General features: G+C 40.0%; 4 protein-coding genes across 4 annotated transcripts; all 4 read right to left on the bottom strand.

Annotated features, from left to right (window-relative positions):
• Nucleotides 1-1,866: 1,866 nt before the first annotated feature.
• LOC311070876 (histone H2B) lies at nucleotides 1,867-3,461 on the bottom strand. The gene has a single exon (XM_084094972.1). It carries the CDS (start codon nucleotides 3,421-3,423, stop codon nucleotides 3,049-3,051), a length of 375 nt encoding a protein of 124 aa, XP_083951098.1. The 5' UTR covers nucleotides 3,424-3,461; the 3' UTR covers nucleotides 1,867-3,048.
• Nucleotides 3,462-4,486: 1,025 nt separating this feature from the next.
• Nucleotides 4,487-4,936, bottom strand: LOC311070880 (histone H4). The gene has a single exon (XM_084094979.1). The coding sequence runs from the start codon at nucleotides 4,915-4,917 to the stop codon at nucleotides 4,606-4,608; it is 312 nt and encodes a 103-aa protein (XP_083951105.1). The 5' UTR covers nucleotides 4,918-4,936; the 3' UTR covers nucleotides 4,487-4,605.
• Nucleotides 4,937-5,142: 206 nt separating this feature from the next.
• On the bottom strand, nucleotides 5,143-6,296 carry LOC311070832 (histone H3.2-like). Its single transcript, XM_084094906.1, has one exon. The coding sequence runs from the start codon at nucleotides 6,270-6,272 to the stop codon at nucleotides 5,862-5,864; it is 411 nt and encodes a 136-aa protein (XP_083951032.1). The 5' UTR covers nucleotides 6,273-6,296; the 3' UTR covers nucleotides 5,143-5,861.
• A 1,225-nt stretch (nucleotides 6,297-7,521) lies between these two features.
• Nucleotides 7,522-8,247, bottom strand: LOC311070870 (histone H1). Its single transcript, XM_084094965.1, has one exon. The coding sequence runs from the start codon at nucleotides 8,209-8,211 to the stop codon at nucleotides 7,576-7,578; it is 636 nt and encodes a 211-aa protein (XP_083951091.1). The 5' UTR covers nucleotides 8,212-8,247; the 3' UTR covers nucleotides 7,522-7,575.
• Nucleotides 8,248-22,491: the final 14,244 nt, after the last annotated feature.

Raw genomic sequence — 22,491 nt, 5'->3', positions numbered from 1 at the left:
ATTTGTGTGTTCTGAGTATAAAAACAATATTCTCAAATATTTTACAACACACTTATGTATGTACTGTCTGTAGTAAGTGTAACACTGAACAAAAAAAGGCCTAAGTCATTATGATGAATGGAGAAGAAGTGTTTTCCATTCATCATAGTGTTTTACATTGAGCACATCAGTGTTCAACTGGTTCTTATAAATGTCTATTCATATGATGGTTTGTGTGTGTCATTTGAAAACAAAATACCATTTTGAGAAGAAATAACATTGTTTTGAATGTAAAGTTTCATTTTGCAGGAGAATTGAGGGGTTTTGCCCATTGTGTGCGTTTTTTGGGATTTGTGTGTAGAGTTCTGAGAATATGAGGCATGCTTTCAGAAAATGTGTGTAAACAATCGAGAAAAACTGTTAAAAAAAAGAAAGAAGAAGAGTAAAACAGGAAAATCCAGTCATTTCCACCAATTTGTTTTTTTTGTGTGTGTGTGTTGAACTGTGTAGTACATGAATGAATAAAAATGTGCCCATGTATCCATTGGTTGTGTCTTTTGTGTTCATGTAAAAAGGTTTGTGAGCGGGAAAACCACAAGCAACATAACTTATGTGGTAGATTTTTAATAGAAAAAATAGTAAACTGTATATTAAACTAACCATGTTTCTAACATCTAATGTTACTTCTCTTTTTAGGCCTAACATGATAACACTTTGAAACACAATGTACTAAAACGTTCTGTCCTGTGTTTTTGAATGTTGTATATTGTGTTGCCATACCCCTTTTTACTTTGGTTGTGTGAGTGTAAAAATAACACATTTGGGAATTGAAACTAGACATGACTAAATTTGAACCTTGTGATTAACAATGAAGTAATCATTAAAACAAAGTTTGCTTTACCTGGTAACAGCAGGGTTTGTCTATGAAATTTTTTTGCCATACCTTGTTATTCTATAAAAACTGTTGTATTCTTTTAGCTGGTGGGATTCTCAATGGAATTTGTCTGAGATCCTCCGGCCTTGCTCCTTGGGAGAGATTCCCTGAGAACTGCTCGGGAAGATCTCCTGGTCATGATTAAAGCATTTAAAGGACATTTGCTAAGGTCTGTTTGTCAATTATTCCTGCGCAGGAAGAAAGCTAGTTAGGGAAGCAAGTAGACTATATATTAAGCGTCGATTAGAGACGTTAGGGATCGTCGATTGGAGACAGCCCAGGTATTTATTAAGTGTTGATTGGAGACGTTAGGGATCGTCGATTGGAGACGGCCCCGGTAGACTTAGGTCAGATGAGATAGGACTTAGTTAGGTTTAGGGAAAAATCTATGACACTTACCAGTTTTGGAAATGTTGTTTTGAATTTATTGCACCAGTGTGTTAGACTATGTTGTAGTGTGTGTGATTTTGAGGGCTTGCGTGTCCTGTCTGAGGGCAAAGTTTGGTTTTTCAGCAAGAGTGAATGGTTTTGAGTGTAAAGCTTCATTTTGACCTGAAATAGGATGTTTTGGGGAACTGGGTGAGACGCTATGGATTTGTGTTTACTGTTTTGAGAATACGAGGCATAGTTTCAAGAAACGTGTTTAAGCAATCGAGAAAAACTGTAATTTCATCCTATTCTGAAGTGCATCAAACATCCATCTAACATTACCACACACTGTAAGTTTTAGTCCACTTGCATTAAAACAACCAGAGGGTTAAGTAAGTCGCTTTGGATAAAAGTGTCTGCTAAATGTCAGTACAGTTAAAAAAGCATAATAATAGCTGATCCATGTACAGTAAAGTACAGTGACAGCTGTGCAAAATTCAGACTGAAATTGTCCTTCAGTCATCATCATCTGACAGGTCAGTTGGCATTAGTCTTTAAGAAACTGACCATGAAAAATCCAAAGATTGAGTTTTATTATTAGACTTTATTTTAAAAACACCCTTTTGGCAAGCAAATTTCACTGCAATAATGTTTTATTAGCACAAACAATTAAAATGAATCAGAAATTGACTTAACTAGGCCCAAATGCTCCTGTCTACACAACAATGAACCTTATATCACATGCTTTGTAGAGGCCTATAGTAAACTTGATTCACATTAGCATGTAGATTTCTCATGATGTAGCAAGTTATTACATAATGACCTTGATTTTATTAAGTTGAAGAGTGCTTTAATTTCAGAACAGTACATCATTTAGAAATTAAGAAAATTTGAGGCCTACAACTGAGATTTCACAAATGTGTATTTAAACGTAGTAATTTATCCAACACTGTAATCATGTTTTCTTCATCCACTTCATTCCAAAGCAATATAAATTTACCTGGATGGTCTTTTTCAAATATAACAACAGGAGAATGAATGCATTTACTCTTAAATTCTTCCATTTGATAACTATTACCTCAATAACCCAACCAAACAAGAATTAAACTAAAGCTTTCTTAAACTTGTCATTTTTGCTGAATAACAAAAAAACAGCTTTGGATGAAACACGGATCAAATAACAGTTTAGAAAATCCACCAATTTACAACACATTTTTTCTACATTTACCATAATTAGTTTTGAATGCGTTATTAGAATCTATAACAGAATAGATTGTGATAGAATCTACAACAAATTCTAAAACATCTGAAACAACTTTTTTGAAATGTAGGGTCAGGCAGGTATGGATTTTTTTATGCTATTTTATTATTTGTTAAGACATTCATTTATGTTTAGACCACTTCTATTATCTGATTGGTATCATGATGTTTCAACCACTATAACAAAAAGTGTTTATCAAAAAAAAAAGTGCCTACCCTACCTTAAAGAGAAAATGTGTGGCTCTTAAAAAGAGACGTTCGAATCAGGTGAGAGAAGTAGTGAGATGAAATGGAAAGTAGCTGTTTAAACCATGAAAACCTTCAAAGTTAAAAAAAACCTGAGAAAAAAAATAATAATAATTCATACATCTAAGAAAAAGATCAAATATCAGAATATGCAATTTTCAACCGTTTTAACAGCAACAAACAACAGAAACTCTTTAAATGGATAGGGTGGGTGGCTCTTAAAAGAGCCTTTGTGGTAGCTGAAATCTTCAGATCCCGCTTTACTTCGAGCTGGTGTATTTAGTGACGGCCTTTGTGCCCTCGGACACGGCGTGTTTGGCCAGCTCTCCGGGCAGCAGCAGACGCACGGCGGTCTGGATCTCTCTAGAGGTGATGGTGGAGCGCTTGTTGTAGTGCGCGAGGCGAGACGACTCACCGGCGATGCGCTCGAAGATATCGTTGACGAAGGAGTTCATGATGCCCATCGCCTTGGAGGAGATGCCGGTGTCAGGGTGAACCTGCTTCAAGACTTTATAGACATAGATAGCATAGCTCTCCTTCCTGGACTTTCTGCGCTTCTTTCCTCCCTTACCGGCGGTCTTGGTGACGGCCTTCTTTGAGCCCTTCTTAGGCGCGGACTTCGCTGGTTCAGGCATGATGATGAGTAATCAGAAAACTGACGAATCAGTGTAAAATCCAGTGCGATACAGAGGCATTTATTCGCTCCTTATGTTAATTTTCAAAGAGATTCGAGAATCTGCTGATTGCCTGTTTTCATAGGCCAAACCCATAAACTCGTATTTCATTGGACAACTCAAAGAATCACGAGAGGAACAAGTGCCAATCACGAACGGTTAAATGATAGCCCCTCCTACCGCCAAATGTTTGAGTGACACGTCACAGGACACCGTTTCCTTTGTTAATTTCCCGCTATTTTCGTTTTGATAAATTTTTTAAGAAAAAGCCAAATATTACGCATGATCGTGTAATCTGAAAAGTCCTTTTTGAAGGGAATTAATAATAGCAACGATAAAATTCCTTTAAAAACAGCTTTGTATACCAGAAAGTCTCTAAAAGCCCCTTTACCGCTGACGTTTCACTTTTATTTTCACCATTTTCTCTTTTTTTCTTGTTTCTGTAAATCACTTTAAAGTCCAATAGGTGGTGAATCTATAGGAAATGTGCTTCTGAAAGAAAAGTTTATAGAACTCAAATTTTTGTGCGACTTTAATGCAATTATACAGTGAACCTTATGTGACCCTGGACCACAAAACATGTATACATCATATGAAAGCTGAATAAATAAGCTTTCCATTGATGTATGGTTTGTTAGGATAGGACAATATTTGGCAGGATACAACTATTTGAACATCTGGAATCTGAGGGTGCAAAAAAAAATTTTAAACATTGAGAAAATCACCTTTAAATTTGTCCATTTATGTTCGCGATTGTGCTGCATTCACTCACAAAAATAAGTGTTTTATATTATGGTAAGAAACTTAGAAAATATCTTCATAGAACATGATCTTAATATTTTAATGATTTTTGCCATAATAGAAAAGTCTATAATTTTGACCCATACAACGTATTGCTGGCTATTTCCACAAATATACCCGTGCTACTAGTGACTGATTTTGTGGTCTAGAGTAACATATTCAGTCAAATCTATCCTGCAGAATTATTTTTCAGAAAGAAAAAAATTAAAACTGTATCGTTTACTTTCAAGCAAAGCATGAATCATTAACACTGATGTGGTGTGGCAAAACTCTTTAAATGAAAGTGTGTGTGGCTCTTAAAAGAGCCGTTGGGTTTGTGTGGTTTCTCCTGGTTTCAGGCGTTTATCCGCCGAAGCCGTACAGGGTGCGTCCCTGTCTCTTCAGCGCGTACACAACATCCATGGCGGTGACGGTCTTTCTCTTGGCGTGCTCGGTGTAGGTGACGGCATCGCGGATCACGTTCTCCAGGAACACCTTCAACACTCCGCGGGTCTCCTCGTAGATCAGACCGGAGATGCGCTTGACGCCACCACGGCGAGCCAGACGACGAATGGCGGGTTTGGTGATTCCCTGGATGTTATCGCGCAAAACTTTACGGTGACGCTTAGCGCCTCCTTTCCCAAGTCCTTTACCGCCTTTGCCTCTTCCAGACATGTTTCACTCACTCCAGTCAAACGATAACAAGATATGTACGTTCAGCGTTGCAAGGAGGCCTTTTATATTTACTTACAGGACCTGATAGAAACCAACACCGCGTCACAAGGCGCAAAACGCCCCTCCCCTCAATGTAGTTCCAGCTCAAAACAATGTGGTTCATCCCAAACCATAATCTAACGAGGCCTGTCCGACTTCTTTCATGTTTTATAAGATTTATTTGATTTGATGAAGAGGATGTTATAATATCATCATGTAATATACAGAGATACTGAATGGTAATGAAATGTGCTAATCTAGAAGTACAGTATAGTACATTTTGTATTAGACAATTCGGATATATTTGCAGAATATAAATGATTTCAGGCCTCAGTGATTTAAACTGTACGTCTACATTTAGCTGAACTTGCACCCGTATAAGAGTAATCTCTAAAGTTGGCATTCAACTTGCGCTAACAGTTTCAAAACAGACCATGCCACTATTAGGGAGTAGCTGGAAGAAAAGAGATGGAAAAAACAACCACTGTAGTCTTGTTTGGGGAAAACTGTTTGAAGATGAAAAAAAGCTTTAGTAAATATGAAGATACATTTCTAGCTCCTTTGAAACTATCCACAACATTGGAACCTGAGTGCGCAGTTTATTTGTGTGATTCTCACTCTGTACAACTGACATCACAGTATTCAAGTAAAATAAAAAGAACATAGATCTATGCAAACATTGAAATAGATAACCGCTTATGTCTAAGTAGTTTGTAATAGGGTTAGGATTAACTTAGATTTATAGTAATGGTAACTGATGATTCAGAGAACGGTGACCCAGAGAGTATTAATGCAATGCGTGAAAGCAACTTTCTACTCATATTGAGTCAAACTGGAAATGATCTCGTTCAGTGCAGTTTTGGTGGCTCTTAAAAGAGCCGTTGTGGGTTGACGCAGACGCGGGTTTAAGCGCGCTCTCCGCGGATGCGGCGGGCCAGCTGAATATCTTTGGGCATGATGGTGACCCTCTTGGCGTGGATGGCGCACAGATTGGTGTCCTCGAACAGACCGACCAAATAAGCCTCGCTGGACTCCTGCAGGGCCATGACAGCGGAGCTCTGGAAACGCAGGTCCGTCTTGAAGTCCTGAGCGATTTCTCTCACCAGCCGCTGGAAGGGCAGTTTGCGGATCAGCAGCTCGGTGGACTTCTGATAGCGGCGGATCTCCCGCAGAGCCACGGTCCCGGGCCGGTAGCGGTGAGGCTTCTTGACGCCGCCGGTGGCCGGAGCGCTCTTACGGGCGGCTTTAGTAGCGAGCTGCTTCCTCGGGGCTTTACCACCGGTGGATTTACGAGCGGTCTGCTTGGTTCTGGCCATTGTTGCGGTCTTTCTCTCTGTCCTGCTTGCGCTGGAAGGAAATGCTGCTATACGTTATACACCCGCTTTTAAAGCATTGTACCGTCACGAGCTCATAGTGTCGCGAGGATGCAGACCTTGTGATTGGCTAATACGTGACGTCTGCGCATGAGTGCCAGCCAATGACTGCGCGTTTCCTCTTTTTCAAACAAGTGGAAGGTTTCCCGCTCGAGCTGCTTTTGTTCTGTTGAATACTTCATATTTGATGTATTATATACATCAAAGAGTGTATAACACCTCCCAGATCTTTATACTCACAATGTTGTATTTATTTGTTCTGAAATACTCGCCTTAATTCCCAGTGATTTTGCAGATCTCGGATTAGAAGATCACATTAAAGTCTGTATAAAAGCACAGCAGCGAGACACACTAGGGTTTCCATCCGTCCCGTAAAATAGGGGATCAAAGAACCAGAGTAACATTTACCAATTTCTGTTACCATGAAGCCGAGATGTATATTGCTTTTTTATTTTAGATAATTTATTAAAATCTTTAATACATTGTCAGAGCTTGGTAGACCAACTATATTTTAATATTAAGGGAGATGGGTTGGGTGACAAACACATCGTCATGTGCTTATGACACACACACTTGCGACTGTAACGTTACCTGTAATCGTCGATGATGCAGAGCAATCATATATTTCACTGGTTTAATGGGTAATTTCCTCCATCAACCAAACACCTTTATGGTGTTTATAAACATTACCAATGAAAAACACTCTCTATCAGATAAAATGGGTGGCTCTTAAAAGAGCCTTTTGGTCTAAATATTTAGATTTGGAGGATTTCTCTGTCTTCTTGTATCACTGTATATTCTGTGCACACTGACCATCTGATTATGTTCCTATTGCAATACTGGAGTTTTATCACTGTCCATATTGTTGGATGTGGGGTTGTTTGTATTGCATTACCACAATTCCCCAGCATAGTGTTGTGTGTATATTCTGTCTGTACCGTGTTGTATAACATGCCATTTCTTAACAGTCTGAACCCTCGGTTTTTTTGTTGTTTTTTTGGCCATTTACAATACATGTCTTAAATAATTTCTTAACCATAGATAATGGTTTACTAAAGTTATTATTAGTTTTAAACAGGGTGTTTTGATGTATTTGTTTTAAATGAATGAGTCTAAGAGGTTAAAAGGCACATCTCCATTATCTTCTTTCGAAATGAACAGAAATCTTCAATATAAATAAGTTTTGCTCTAATTCAGAGTAAGTGGGTGGCTCTTAAAAGAGCCGTTGAGGAACAAACAGTGAACTTTACTTCTTTTTGGGCGCTGCCTTTTTAGGCTTGGTAGCTTTAGGTTTTGCCACCTTAGGTTTAGCAGTCTTTGCCTTTTTGGGACTCTTGGCTGCTTTCTTAGCGGCTGCTGGTTTCTGTGCCTTCTTGGGGCTCTTCGTCGCCTTCTTAGCGGCTGTGGCGGCGGGTTTCTTGGCCTTCTTGGGCGACTTCTTAGCGGCGGGTTTCTTAGGCGATTTCTTGGCGGCGGGCTTCTTTGCCGCAGCGCTCTTGGGCTTCTTGGCAGCGGCGGGTTTCTTGGCCGCGGGCTTCTTCGCTTTAGTAGCCGCTTTCTTCTTGGTCTCGGCTTGCTGCTTGTTGAGCTTGAATGAGCCCGAGGCGCCGGTCCCTTTGACCTGCACCAGGGCGCCTTTGGTCACCAGGCTCTTGATGGCGATCTTGACGCGGGAGTTGTTCTTCTCCACATCGTAGCCGCCGGCAGCGAGCGCTTTCTTCAGCGCGGCGAGAGACACGCCGCTCCTCTCCTTGGATGCGGACACAGCTTTGACGATGAGCTCGCCGACGCCTGGTCCTGCTTTCTTGGCTTTCGCAGCGGACTTCTTCTTGGGCGCTTTGGCCGGGGCGGCAACAGCGGGTGCGGGTGCGGTTTCTGCCATTTCTCTCTGATTGGATCTACAGTGTTTCAAATACTGTCTCTGGTTTCAGCAATGACTGGCGCTCGCGCGGCGCTGCGCTCTTAAATAACACATGAGAACCTTATAGACTCAACCTGCCCGCTCGGCGTCTGTGCGCGTCCACGAACCCCACATGCGTGTTTTCTTCTCTTACATTTGAGGCAAAATTGCAACGGTAAAATAGTTTAGCACAGTCAAAACAAAGTGAACACCAAGCAGAGGTTCTGAGCTTTCATTTGAGACTAATATACGTGAAGAGGAAATGTTTATTTTGCCTTCATCAGATCAAATCAAAGGCGAGCATCAGGCACGGGGGAAAGCCGCGTGTAAATTTGATAAATTGTTTAAGTGGAAAAGTTAATAAAAGCCTGAACGCGTCTTCCTCTATGTTCAGCAAACAGTCTGAAGAGACTTTAATGAAATCAGCATCAGTGAGGGGCGTCAGGAGGCTTTCATACAGATGCTGTTTTGGGCAGCTTGAAGCACACGAACATCCGGAGACTCCGAGTCTCTCTGTGACTCTCACGTCTGGCCAGATGATCTGTCATATAATAATAATAATAATAATAACATTAATCACAATAATAAATATATACGCCTGATCACACAAGTGTTAATGTTTTAACTTGTTAAACACGTTTCCATAAGCTGATGTGCACATCACGTAAATAAAATGTAAATCGTCACGTGTTTCCCTTTATTCACCATATCATATCTCAGTCATTCATATCATATCTCAGTTTTCCGCATGCGAATGAGGATTGGGTAAAAGCTCATGTGAACGACTTGTTCATTTACAGCATGGCATAGCAAATTATTTAAAAACAACTTATTTTTCTCAATTATTTCCCTCCTTGTTATATAGCTTGTACTTTTCTGGACATTGTTTGAAACTTTGTAGTGCTACTTGCAAGCATTTCTTATGTCATAGCCTCCTTAAGATTGTATTCCTCATTTGTAAGTGTCTTTGAATAAAATTGTCTGCTAAATGAATAAATGTTAATAATAAAGCACATGTCACACATTGTAATTTTGATTTAAATGCTTATTCATAAAACAGTCGTATTATTCACACTATATGTTTGATATATTTGCACAGATGTTGGGGCTTTGGTCAGACTATATAGCTTAGTTTAGCTCTAACCCTAAACAAACACGCAGGGCCCATATTCATAAAACTTCTCAGAAATGCTCTTAAGAATAGTCTTAAGCTTTGACTTAAGTGTCAAAAAATTCTTAGTAAAAAGTAGGACTTCTCTAGGTGATGATACACAGGGCAACTTTTTAAGCAATGTTGCTGGGCAATCTTTCCGAGCGATTGTTGCTTGGGCACTTTCCCATTGAAAATGGGCAATACATTTCTATCTGGATAATTTAGATTGGTTGTGGGCCCTGTGTCTCATCTGGTTGCCCAGTTGATGGCAACATTGCCCAGCAAAATTGCTCAAAAAGTTGCCCTGTGTATCATCACCTTAAGAGTAGGAGACTTTTATAAAGAAGCTAAAAGCAACTTTCAGTAAAGCCTTAGACTGATTCTTAAGTACTGACTGAAGTGGGACTTAAGTGCTGCAAACTATGGACTACAATGATGTCAACCCAAAATGGCCGCCCTCAACCACTGAATCAGCCAATACATGAATATCAGTCACGTGACCTCTTACGACATCCGCTCTTTTTCCAGTTGACTGCCGCCATCTTGAGTACCTGCCGAGTACTGTCTATGGTACTGACAAGCATTAGCTAGCTAGCTTGCTACGATTTACAGCTTCGTACGGATACAGTAAATGGCTACGAAAGACAACATTTCGCACCTCGACTGCCATGAAAAGAAACGCTACTTTCCAAAAATATCACCGTTAGGGTGTGATCCCTTCGCAATACCTGATATACCTCTGTCCGCTGCTACCGAACTACCAATCCTGGCATTCAATGATATATATATATACCTTGTACATAATCCGTCGCCATACACCGGTGAAAGCCTCAAAGCATACAAGAGTATCGAGGCATATCGGTACTTTGTTGCAGGTCCTTGACTTGAAAATATGGCACCTTCACAAGAAGAAGATGTTTCTTTTGAATGGAAAGGTCAATGGCCATGATGGTTTTAATGAATCTGTTGGCTTCTTCAACATTCATTTAGTAGTATCTCATGATCTGGTGTCTCTCCACTCCCATAGTACACTGTGAAAAAAACAAAACAAACAAACAAACAAACAAAAAAAACAGTTGTTAGATGGTACTGTGCTTTAAATGCATTGATTGACAAATGAGTTGATTTTACTAGACTAATTGGTCTGCTGGCTTCTCTTAAGGTGAACCACTCTCAGGCCGTCAACATGACCCCCACACAACCATGGATCGTGGTCCATGATGATGGGAAAATTTTAGTGGCCCACCGCACCTGCAAAGCAGGACTGGGTGAAGCATGCTTGCATGCTGCTGCTCTCATGTATGCTGTCTTAGCAGTGGTAAATCTAAAAGATGGACTGTCCAGTACAGAGATGCCCTGTGCATGGGTTCTTCCGAGCAAAACCAGCAAGGTACAGTACGAGGAAATCAGCAACATCTCATTCATGAAGAAGAAGACTGTAATACCTCTAATACCATTAATACCATTAGACTGTAATACCTGTAATTTACTTTAGACTGTAAATACCTCTAATACCATTAGACTGTAATACCTGTAATAATACCATTCATGAAGAAGAAGACTGTAATACTCACCACTACCCAGCATTCCTGTCCCTACAGAAGAGGAGTATATGGAGTTCTACCAAAAGCTTTATGAATATGATATCTTGTCTGTGATCGAGGGCCACTCTCACAGATACAAACCAAAGACCCTTCAACTGAATTTGCCAGAACCACTTTCTAAATTATATTCAAAGGCAAAGTTGCATGCTGATTTCTCGTCCTTACTAGTAGTGAAAGCATCTTTGACAATCTTCAGATAACAGAGCAAGAGGTATGTACTGGCAAATGTGAGTTTTATCGATCATTAACCAATATTTGTATTTAGTTTTAATGTTTACATTAATAGCTTTATTTTGTTGAAATAGCATTACATTTGTCAACTTTCAGTCATTAGCAGTAGAAGAGGCAACCAGAGCATAGTCTGCCAGTAAGGTTTGGTTTGAGCAAAGAGCAGACATAGTAACAGCGTCAGTCTTCCACGAAGCAGTCAGGTCAGACAGTGCTGCATCCTTGATAAAGAGGATTTGCTATCCCCGGTCCTGTTAGGTGTCTACAGAGGCAATGAGGTAATGATAGAAATGTACAAAGAAAGACTACATATCAAAGTATGCTGCCCAGGGCTGGTTTTCATTCCATTTGTCATAGCCATATTTCAGAGAAACAATGATGTTCTTACAATCCCACTTAAAGGACTTAAATGATACAAGCTGAGAATATGATCCCAATCCTAAATATACAACTTTTCCATGTTTGTCAAAAGAGGCTGCCATTACATGAACATAATAGTGTGTGCACTCCAGAATAATTAATACATTATTCTGTATTTGCAGTGGTATAATGTAGTGTGCTAATGAAGTATGAGGAGTCTGTCTAAACAATACCTTATTCTCTATTTTTCTAGATGGGGAAATGTGAGTGAGACAACAGCAAGGGCACAGTACATCACGGCATTGCAAGATCATCACACCGATTTTCAAGTGCAGACAACAGGCCTAATCATCAACACATCACTGCCATGGATCGGTGCATCACCGGATGGAATTATTACCTGTGCTTGCCACAATAGAGGTGTGCTTGAGATAAAATGCCCTTTTACTTAAAGACCAGTCTATCGTCAAAAGCTGTAATGCTGACACAAACTTCTGTCTAATGGCAAAGGACAATGTGATAGCGCTAAAGCCGAATCACAAATATATGGCACAAGTCCAACTACAAATGCGCATTGCTGAGGTCCAGTGTGGTGACTTTAGTGTGGAGTCTCACTGAAATGTTTATTCAGCGCATTCACTTTGTTGTAGTGTGCTTCAATGAGACATACAAAAGAGTAGAACAATTTCTTAAAACTAGGATTTTGCCAGAACTTTTTGGGAAATATTACACAGTGCCACGTCCAGTGGTTTCCCCAACCTCAGAGCAACAGCCCCAGTCAGGGTGCTATTGTGATGAACCAGCTGGAGAGACACACACACACACACACACACACACACACACACACACACACATAGAGACACACAGACACAGCCTGCCTTATGCTTCAGGTTGTATTGGTTCATTCCCTGTAGTCTTGACGGTACACACGCACGCACATTAGGGCTAGGCAATATATTGATATTATATCGACATCGATATATGAGGCTAGATATCGTCTTACATTTTTGGTATCGTAATATCGTGATATGACACACGTGTTGTCTTTTCCTGGTTTTAAAGGCTACATTACAGTGAAGTGATGTAATTTTCTGGACTTAACGGATTTACTTACTTTTTTATAATTTGCCATGGTATCATTATTGATGATTATTTATCAAAAGTCTCATTGTGTAAATATTTTGTGAAAGCACCAATAGTGAACCCTTCAATATCGACATTGATGTTTGGTAAAAAATATCGTGATGTTTGATTTTCTCCATGTCACCCAGCTCTAACGCACATTGACTGTATCAAGTTCTCTGTGCATGATTCACAGTATTTATTTTGCTTTCTTTGATTTGTATATAGTTATTTTTGTTGGGAAGGTTCCTCCTATTGCCTTTCAGCTGGTTTTGGAGTGCCCTGTGTAGTTGTCTGCCAAATTGAAAATATTATTTATATCTTGAAAATATATCCTATTTATCCAATTCCATATCCTGCTAAATTAATTAATAAGCAGTGAGTTTTACTGGTCTTATTCTTCTGTTTTTAAGAAGTTGATAAATAAAATATTTGTACTATATCAGCCATAAAAAACTCTCCAATGTGTCTTATTGTCACATAAAAAGACTTAGAAATAGACTTTGATGTATGGTTTGACACAATTCACAGATTTATTCACTCTGGTGGAACAACAGGAGGGCAAAGGTTACAGAAGGCACAGCACACTTTCACCATCTTGTCCAGAGGTGTGAGTCTATCTGGGGTTGAGTAGCACAGTGTTATTGGTATAGTTCCTTGCAAAATGGTGTATTTATTTTGTACAAGGCCTATAACCCTCTATAGAGTTACAAGGCCTATAACTCACATGGATGCGCACTGCTGCCAGTCCCCGCGATGACTCAACTTCAGCTGGGTGAAGCTGCTGTTTTCCTTAAGTAAATGCCGGTATCTTGAGTTGAGCATTAACAAGACCCAAAGAGTCTGCCACATTAAACCCCATGTCTGCAAGAACAACATCTCCTGGGGACAATAACTCAAGAAATCCACTGTGCTCAGTCACATGCTTGTCACTTGTCCTCCCGCCCCAACCTTTCGAAACAAAACTGATGACCCTTTGTGGAGTTATGGAGATGAGGTATTTAATAATACTTTTTGTCAAAGTTTAGCATTTTTTTAGCATTTTTTGTACTGAAAAAAGTTTTTCAATAATGTTACATTATGATTAGAATCAAACCTGAACAAGATGTTACAAAGAGAAATGTTGGAGTCTTTAGATTTGATCATTTATTTCAATCATCTATTTTTAATATAACAAAATTTAACAGAAATTTGTGGTGGTTCTGCATTTTATCTGACAAATAAGACTTTTATAGCCTTACAAATGTATTCATGTGTGTGTGTGTGTGTGTGTGTGTGTGTGTGTGCGTGCGTGTGCGTGTGCGTGTGTGTGTGTGTGTGTGTTTTCGGGCTATAATCATAAACTGGTTCTAAACTTGAACAAATATCCTCAGTTTATGACTGATGTGATGATTAAACGATAAACTGACCTTTGACAATAAACTCATGTTGTTAGAACCAGTATATGAACCAATTCACACTGATTACTTAATACTGTTTGGAAAAAATTCATAGGCTATGTTATTATCTTTAGGTTGGCGATTAGCGATAGCGAGCAGCTACCGTTAGCTCGCTAACAATATATTTATTAAATGATAAACTGACCTTTGGCACTAAACTCATGCTGTTAGACAGTAGCTCTAATGGATGCAGTGGTTAATCTTCATGCTAGGGTTGATTCGGAACACATGCATTACAGTTTTTGACCATTCTTTCGACCTCCATGTCCATATTAGGCCAATAGAATTTGCTTCTCAAGAATTGCTTTGTGCGAATTACACCTTGATGTGTCTCGTGTGCAATTTTCAAAACTTGCTGTACCAGTGCGGAAGGAAGAACTATCTTGTGTCCCCACAGCAAAAGACCATCATGGGTTGACAACTCATCTGAGCAGTGTTTGTATGAATTTAGGCTTTCAGGAATTGTAGTAGGCCATTGTCCTGTCTCCACTATCAGTTGCGTCAAGGTAGTATTGTTCATTGTAGCTCTTTTAAGTTCCTTAAGAGTCAAGGCTGGTACATCCATCATATTTACAGACAACACTCTGTCCATATACGTGTCCTCAGTTTCCGGTAAAGGAAGTCTATAAAGTGAGTTTGCAACATTGTCTTTACCTGCAATGTGTTCAATCTTGTAGTCATATGGATACAGTCTTAGTCCAAGTCTTTGTATTCTAGGAGACAGAAGCTTTGACTTCTCTGGATTGAGCATATAAATGAGAGGTCGATGATCCGTTTGAAGAGTAAATCTGCCTTCCCACAAATACACTCTGAAGTGTTCCACCACCCATACCCTAAGGCTTCCTGCTCTATCTGAGAGAAACATCTTTCTGTTGGTGTTAGAGAGCGCTCCCATATGCTACAGGTTTCTTAGCTCCATTTTCTTGTGTCTGAAGCAAAACTGCTCCAAGTCCGACTGGACATGCATCACTGATCACAACTGTTGGAGCATTTATGTTGAAGTATGCTAGGCCTGGCTCACTAGTTAATTCTTATTTTCAGTCTTTTAAATGCATTTTCTGCTTCAGATGACCACTGCCACTCTTGGCCTTGTCTGGTTTTCGGAGAGGCTCAGACAGATTTGCATAACTGGGAACAAACTTCATAAAAAATCCACAAGTGACTAGGAATAAACGTAACTGTGCAACATTTTCAGGTCTGGGAGCATTACAAATTGCTTCAGCCTTTCGTGGATCTGGTTTTATTCCGTCCGCTGTGAAAACATGACCCAAAATCTCAATCTACTTAAGTCCAAAGAAACATTTTTCTTTATTCAAGGTCAGTCCCTTTTCTTGGAATTTTTGAAAAACATTTCTCAGTCTTTGCTCCAGCTCATTTTCAGCAAACACGACCAAATCATCTATGTAGCACACCACACCTGGCATCCCACATAACATATAGTCCATGGATTTCTGGTATGCTTCAGGAGCACTGGACAATCCGAATTAAACCTTCCTAAAACGGTTGCATCCCCTGTGTGTAATGAATGTGGTCATTTGTCTGGATTCAAGTGCCAGATCAACTTGCCAGAAGCCTTTACGGGCATCCAGTTTTGCTTTACGGGCATCCGAACACCTTTGCTCCCTGCATTGCTTGCAGTATACTGTCTATTGTTGGTACAGGGTGTCTTTCTCTTACCACCGCTTTATTCACTTCTCTCAGATCTACACAAAGTCTCACTTCTTTAGTATCTTTTTTTTGGAATGAGAAGAATGTTTGACACCCATTCAGATCCTATGTGCACTTCCTCTATGATTCCATCTCCCAGTATTTTGTCCAGCTCTTGAGTTTCAGCCTCTACCATCAGGTAAGGTACTCTCCTTAAAGCTTGAGCTACAGGTGTGACCTTTTCATTTACAGATATTTTATGGCTGTAATCTTTGATTTGTCCCAGTCCTTTAAACAAACACTGATATTCAGCCTCAAGTTTCAAAAATCTCTCTGGGCGAATTTTCAATTGCACTGACCAGGGCCCGGTTCCCCGATAACGCTCACTCTTAGCGCGCTAAGAAGACTCGAAAGATATATCTTACCAAAGTTGTTTATGTTCCTAAGTGTGTTCCCCGAACCATACCTTAGGAAGCTGTTTAAGATATACCTTCTTACGTGCGACGTTACCGGGTGCTGTCCGTGGCGATGGTGCTGAATTGATTGATATCGACGGCTCGAGAATCAATTATTCTCTCGTGCAGGGGCTGTTTATGTGAGAAAGCGGTGTTCTTTATAAAAGAAGCACTTCAGAAATAGTTGAAATTGCATTTATTAGGACGGATATTATAAAAAATAATCCAAACTATAATAGCCTAGCCTACATGTTTTTAAATTGTATCATATATTGCTGCCATAATAACCATTTCAAATTTGTACGTGCCTTCTTCTCTTTCCCATTTTTGCTCGCTGAGGTGGAGCTGCGATGAAATATTGTTCTTGTAAATACTTTCAAGCATTTCAGTAATAAAAGTGTAGGCCTACATCTCGGTGCTCTGCAGTGATCAAAAAGGGTTTAAACAGTGAATTTTGAATCTCTTCTTGTAAACTCAGAGATGTGGATTCAGACGGCAATTAAATTACCGTACGACCTGTTTGTCAAAAAACAGTAGGTACTAATTTGGCCAGGGATTTTTACGCGGGTTGGGTGAGAAAAAACACTGATATTATGGATTCGGACGGCACTAAAATCACCGACTCACCCCTATAAATGTTTAAAATACCATACAAGCCCATGAGAAACAATATTAGCGTCCGAATAGGACTTAACTGACAGTAGCCTATGCTTTCACTGGCCTTTAAAAGCGCTTTTTAATTAAATTAATAATATTGTATAATAATATAATTAAAAATCTAACAACAATCAGTGTAATGACAATTTTATTCTTTGCATGAAAACACTTGAATTAGCCTAATTGAACATTGTCTGGGTGTATTAAAACTTCAGAATTATATTCGTATAGACCTGCAACAGTGATAAGGTAAAGCTAAGAGTGGTCCAGACCAACCTTACGAAAGTGTGACTTACCGAAGATGTACTTAGCGTACGAACGTGCCGGGAATCATGCCATGACGTTAAGAGAGAGGTTAAGGAATAGGTTAAGAACTACTTAGCGATACGAACGTTTTGGGGAACTGGGCCCAGATCTGTGGTATTCAGGATCTTTAAGTCAAAGCCTTCCTAACAGTGGCTCTACGTTTCCTTTTATTACAAAAATGTCATCCTTTGTGACATTATCCTTCCAATGGAAATGTGATAAAAAATCCCACACAGTGGAGAGAGTGCGTCTGTGCATAAGCGTAGAATTTTATCTTGGTTTGTTTTAGTTCAACTTGTTGTGCAAACAATTTGTGACATAGTTCTTCTCCATTGAAATTTCTTCCACTTCTTGTATCTATGACCATCTTCAGCCTCTGTCCATTAACTCTTATGGTCTCTTTTCCTTCTGGATCAATTGAATACACAAATTGTCATTTGCAGCTCTCACTGGTTTGTCTTTGCAGTCTGACCTGTCTTTGGCCTTGTATCTGTCATTTTTATGCTCCTGTGAGTTATTTTTCTTTCTACAAACACGTGCATAATGACCGGTTTTTTTCTGCAATACAGGCAGGTTGCTGATTTTGCCCCACAGTCATCTGCTTTATGTGTTGTCAGTCCACATCTATAACACTTGGTGTCACTGTTGTCCTTTTCAAATCGCCCTCTGTTGGCATTTTGTGATTTCACTTTTGCTAAGATCTCTTATACCCTTCATGAAATTAACTTGATTGTCTTTTTCTTTGGTGTTGTTTTCTGAAAGCACTTTAGACTCCGCTTGGGCTGATTCAAAAATTCTAGCAACAGTTAATGCTCTTTCCAATGTAAGCCCTTCTTCCTGCAACAGTTTATCTCTTAATCGTCTATGTGCACATTTCTCTACGAGTTGGTCTCGTATCATATCACGTTCTAAAGCTCCGAACTCACAAGATTTGGCCAGTTCCCTTAACGTGTTCACAAATGCGTCAATCATTTCATCCTGTAGTTGAGATCTCAGTCTGAATTTTTGTCTTTCTAGCACAACATTTTTCCGTGGAGTAAAGTAAGCATCCAGTGCAGCCACTGTGTCCGTATATGAATCTTGATTGGCAAAAATCCTCTGCACTGGAGCACCATACAATGCAAAAAAGTAGCACATCTTACCATATCAGCAGCATTGATAGTTCCACTAGTCAACTCAAATAAGAGTCTTTCCATGTTTTGTATTCTACATACAAATCTGAATCTCCGAGGTTCAATGGAATGGGCAGCGATAACTGAGCCTGTGCGACATGTATTGGTGGTGCTCGTGCTACGGCTTCTTCACCTTCCATCATGCCAGTTCTGCCAGTCTTTCAGATCCAGATGTCGCTTCACAACTACAGTTGAACGGTAATCCAAATCGTTCTCTTTATGTGTTCATCCTCGTTGCCATTTATGTTGTGTTGTTTGTCTCAATAACAGTCTTTATTGCTGTTATATCCACTTTATTGACAACTCTCTCAACTACATGCTAGCTCTCCCACTCTCGTGATCACTCCTCTCTTCCCAACCCCATTCTCACGATATCACTACACTACACAAGTGATAAGCACAAGAGAATAATGGAAATCAAAATGGTCAAACCAAATTCTTTAAATATAAAACAAAGGAGAAGCAGATAAGTGATAAATCCATTCACGTCTATAAGCAGACATGCATTCAAAGAGAGTGATGGCAGAGAGAAAGCAAGACCTCTTTTTTTTTTTTTTTTTTTTTTTTTTGTCGCTTAAAGAGTCTGAAAAGTCGCTAAGATGCAACACTGATGGTAATGCAGGACTGTCAGTCAGCGGCTGTGGGCAGGGCCTGAGCAGTATGATGTCACACTGCTCAGATAATCAAAATGGCCTCTCCTTGAGAGGCGCTATGTTGCCTCTGGGCTGACTGTCCATAAATCTGCCTATAGAGAGCACCAAAGATACAAACCGTTTCATTCTCCCCACACACAGACAGGTTGAGACTCTCATACACAGCATGAGACCCTCAACGTGCTCATTGGACCCCCTTCCCACTGACCTGATCAAATCAAATATGACTTTCTTAAGCCCTCTCATCACCACCATCATAAACTCTTCCCTGCAATCTGGCCATCTTCCAATCTCTCTGAAAACTGCACTTATCAACCCTCGGCTTAAGAAACCCTCCCTCGATCCTGATATTTTATCAATGTGGCCCTGGGGGGAGCCAGGTCGAGGCCCCACACAGTTACATGTGGAGTGCCTCAGAGTTCGGTCCTCGGCCCCACCCTTTTCTCCATTTATATGCTCCCTCTGGGCCATATCATCAGCAGGCATGGAGTTGCTTTCCACTGCTATGCTGATGATACTCAGCTCTATGTCAGGTTGGACCCCACATCCTCAGCATCATCACTCTCCACTCTAACTGCTTGCCTGATGGAGACAGGGGCATGGATGACTGACAACTTCCTTCAGTTAAACAGCTCCAAAACTGAAGGTCTCCTCATTGGGACCCCACACCAACTCCGATCCTCCCCCTTGACCGTTTACTCATTTGCTGGCCATGACATTCCTCTCACATCCTCTATAACAAACTTGGGGGTTCGATTTGACCCCCACCTATCATTTAACACCCACATCCAACTTATCTGTAAGACTGCATTCTTTCACCTCCGGAACATCTCCAAACTCCGCCCCTCCCTCTCTCTTTCTGATGCAGAGAAGCTGGTTCATGCCTTTGTCTCCTCCAGGCTCGACTACTGCAATGCACTCCTCATCGGGATCCCTGATGAGGGTGCGCAAATTTGAGCACATCACACCCATCCTCCATAAACTTCACTGGCTTCCTGTTAGGTTCAGGATTGAGTAAGATCTGTCTCCTGACCTATCAGTGTGTCTACGGCAGCGCACCATTGTACCTCAAAGAACTCATCAATAGGCATAACCCAACCCGACATCTCCGTTCCTCTGACAGCCACAAACTCCAGGTCCTCAAGTCCAAACTCCAGGTCCCCAAGTCCAAACTCCGCACTATGGAAGATAGGGCCTTCCAGGCGGCTGTGCCTCGACTGTGGAATGCCCTCCCCAACCACCTGAGGGCACCACAGTCTATAGAGGTTTTTAAAAATAAATTAAAGACCTACTTATTTTGTACTGCATTTTCTTAATATAATTTTGTTTCTTGCTGTTTTTGACTGTTTTTATGTTTAGTGTTTTTACCTGTGCACCTGTAGCACTTTGAGATGTGTTTTTCACGTGTAAAGTGCAATACAAATAAAACTTTATTATTATTATTATTATTATTATTATGTTTAATGAGACTGCTTTGGTTTAATGGGGATTTAAAAAAAAAAAAAAGGAGTAGGTGGATTTTTATCATTGTAGGGTGTGTTGTAAGGATGGATTTCTACTAAGACTGAATTCAAGAATTCGAACCTGCAATAAAACAATAAAACTCACTAATCTGAAGAAGAGATCTAAGGAACAGAGAGCACAACACAACTGGTCCAATCTCATCTCTTCCCCCCATGCTCAGTTCCTGACTCCTCACACTGTCTTCTCCCCCACATTGTCAGGTCTCACTCACAAACTTACTGTCTCCAGCTGTATTATGTGAGGTTAAAATAAATACTGGTGTGAATGGTAAAGGGGTTTCATTCCCGCAGCAGCAGAACAGTCTGAAAAAAAGAAAACAATGCCTGTTCTTCTGATGTGGGAGATGCCCCAATAAAGACAAACAGACTTCTGCAAATGTCCTTTAAATGCTTTAATCACGGCCGGAAGAGTTCCCGAGCAGTTCTCAGGGAATCTCTCCCAAGAAGAAGCAAGGCCGGAGGATCTCAGACAAATTCCATTGAGAATCCCACCAGTAAACACAGATACAACAAGTTTTTATAGAATAAGGGGTATGGCATGAAACATTACATAATTTGATTGGTTCTTTTTAGACAAGCCCTTCTGTTGCTAGGTAAAGATTCCTTCATAATCACAGGGTTTCAAACCTAATCATCTGTCTAGTTTCATTTTCCCTATTTGTTATTTTTACACACACATACTCAAAGTCACAAGTCTTTGAATTATGTTTGTATTAATAATTGTATTTACTAATTATTATTTTAGTAGATTATAAGGAGGCTGGTGCTACTGCAAATCTTAGTTAGGGTACGTCAAACTAAAGGCGCATCTGTCTATCACTGATTTAGCAAGTTGTATGGAAGTGGCTAAAATAAACTACACTTTTTTTGTACGAGTGAGCAGTAGGCAACCGACTTAAGAGGTATTAGCAAACCCTGCATCCACTGACTAAAATCAGAACTGACAAGTTTGTGTCCGTGAGAAACACGATCCGGCCGACGTGATCTCTATGCGGCATTGGGTCCATAATTAATTAATAACTGAAAGTATGAGATACTCAGAATAATCAACGATCTAAATTAAATCACAATTAATCTTTTGATCAGCTGTTAAGATAGAAAATCAGTAAAAAAGAAATAAAGAGTCATTTAAATGTGGAGTCAGATTAAATTATTCATGGAGTCAGAATTAAAATTAGAAATCAACTGTTTAATAAATTAAAGTGATTTTTCCAGAAGCGCCAGAAAAGACATACACACTGAATACCTTCGACCACAACATTGGGTTCCGTTTTTTGGGCCAGTGGGTGGAGTTTACAGTGTTCACACACTGCCAACACACATTTATGTCCAAACACCATGTAACAGTGGACTTTGCATAATAGGTGCCCTTTAAAGCGAATTTTAAAATCCTCCTATAATATAATCCCCATTTCAGTGCATTTCCACCACTAGGACATTAAAAATGTGGCTTGTGGAAATAATGCAATCTGCAGATGTTCACGAAGTCTACAAATTCCATCAGCTATTGTGGACATTCATAAAGCCATTTAACCAGCTGCCTTTTGGGGATGGCAATGTGCAGGATCATGCAGTGAGGACGGCTCACTCAAACCGCCACGGTTTGTATCGAGCCATTTATTAGTCTGGCTGTTTGATGAGAAATAGATTAAATGTAGTTGCAATAACCTCTGTAATAATCCATACAACTGTATCAGATGGCTATTATTCTGTTGCGCGGAGCTTAACTGATGACGGCACGGCTTGATCTCTGGTTGACCAATCAGGGGCGTTTCATTCCTGCCCATGTAGAGATCGAGTATTGAAGCTGTTTATTCATTTTGGTTTAATTGTTTTTCCATTTGGCGGATTAGGACAAAGTGTGATGAAAACAAAGATAAAAATATGAAAAAAACGACACAAGATTTCTTTATTTATGTTCATGGGAAAAATCGAATATGTGA

This window comes from Abramis brama (genome assembly GCF_963993115.1).
Source record: "Abramis brama genome assembly, chromosome: 20".
NCBI classification, from domain to species: domain Eukaryota; kingdom Metazoa; phylum Chordata; class Actinopteri; order Cypriniformes; family Leuciscidae; genus Abramis; species Abramis brama.
Note: the sequence above shows the minus strand (reverse complement) of the source record. Positions and strands in the feature narration are given on the sequence as shown.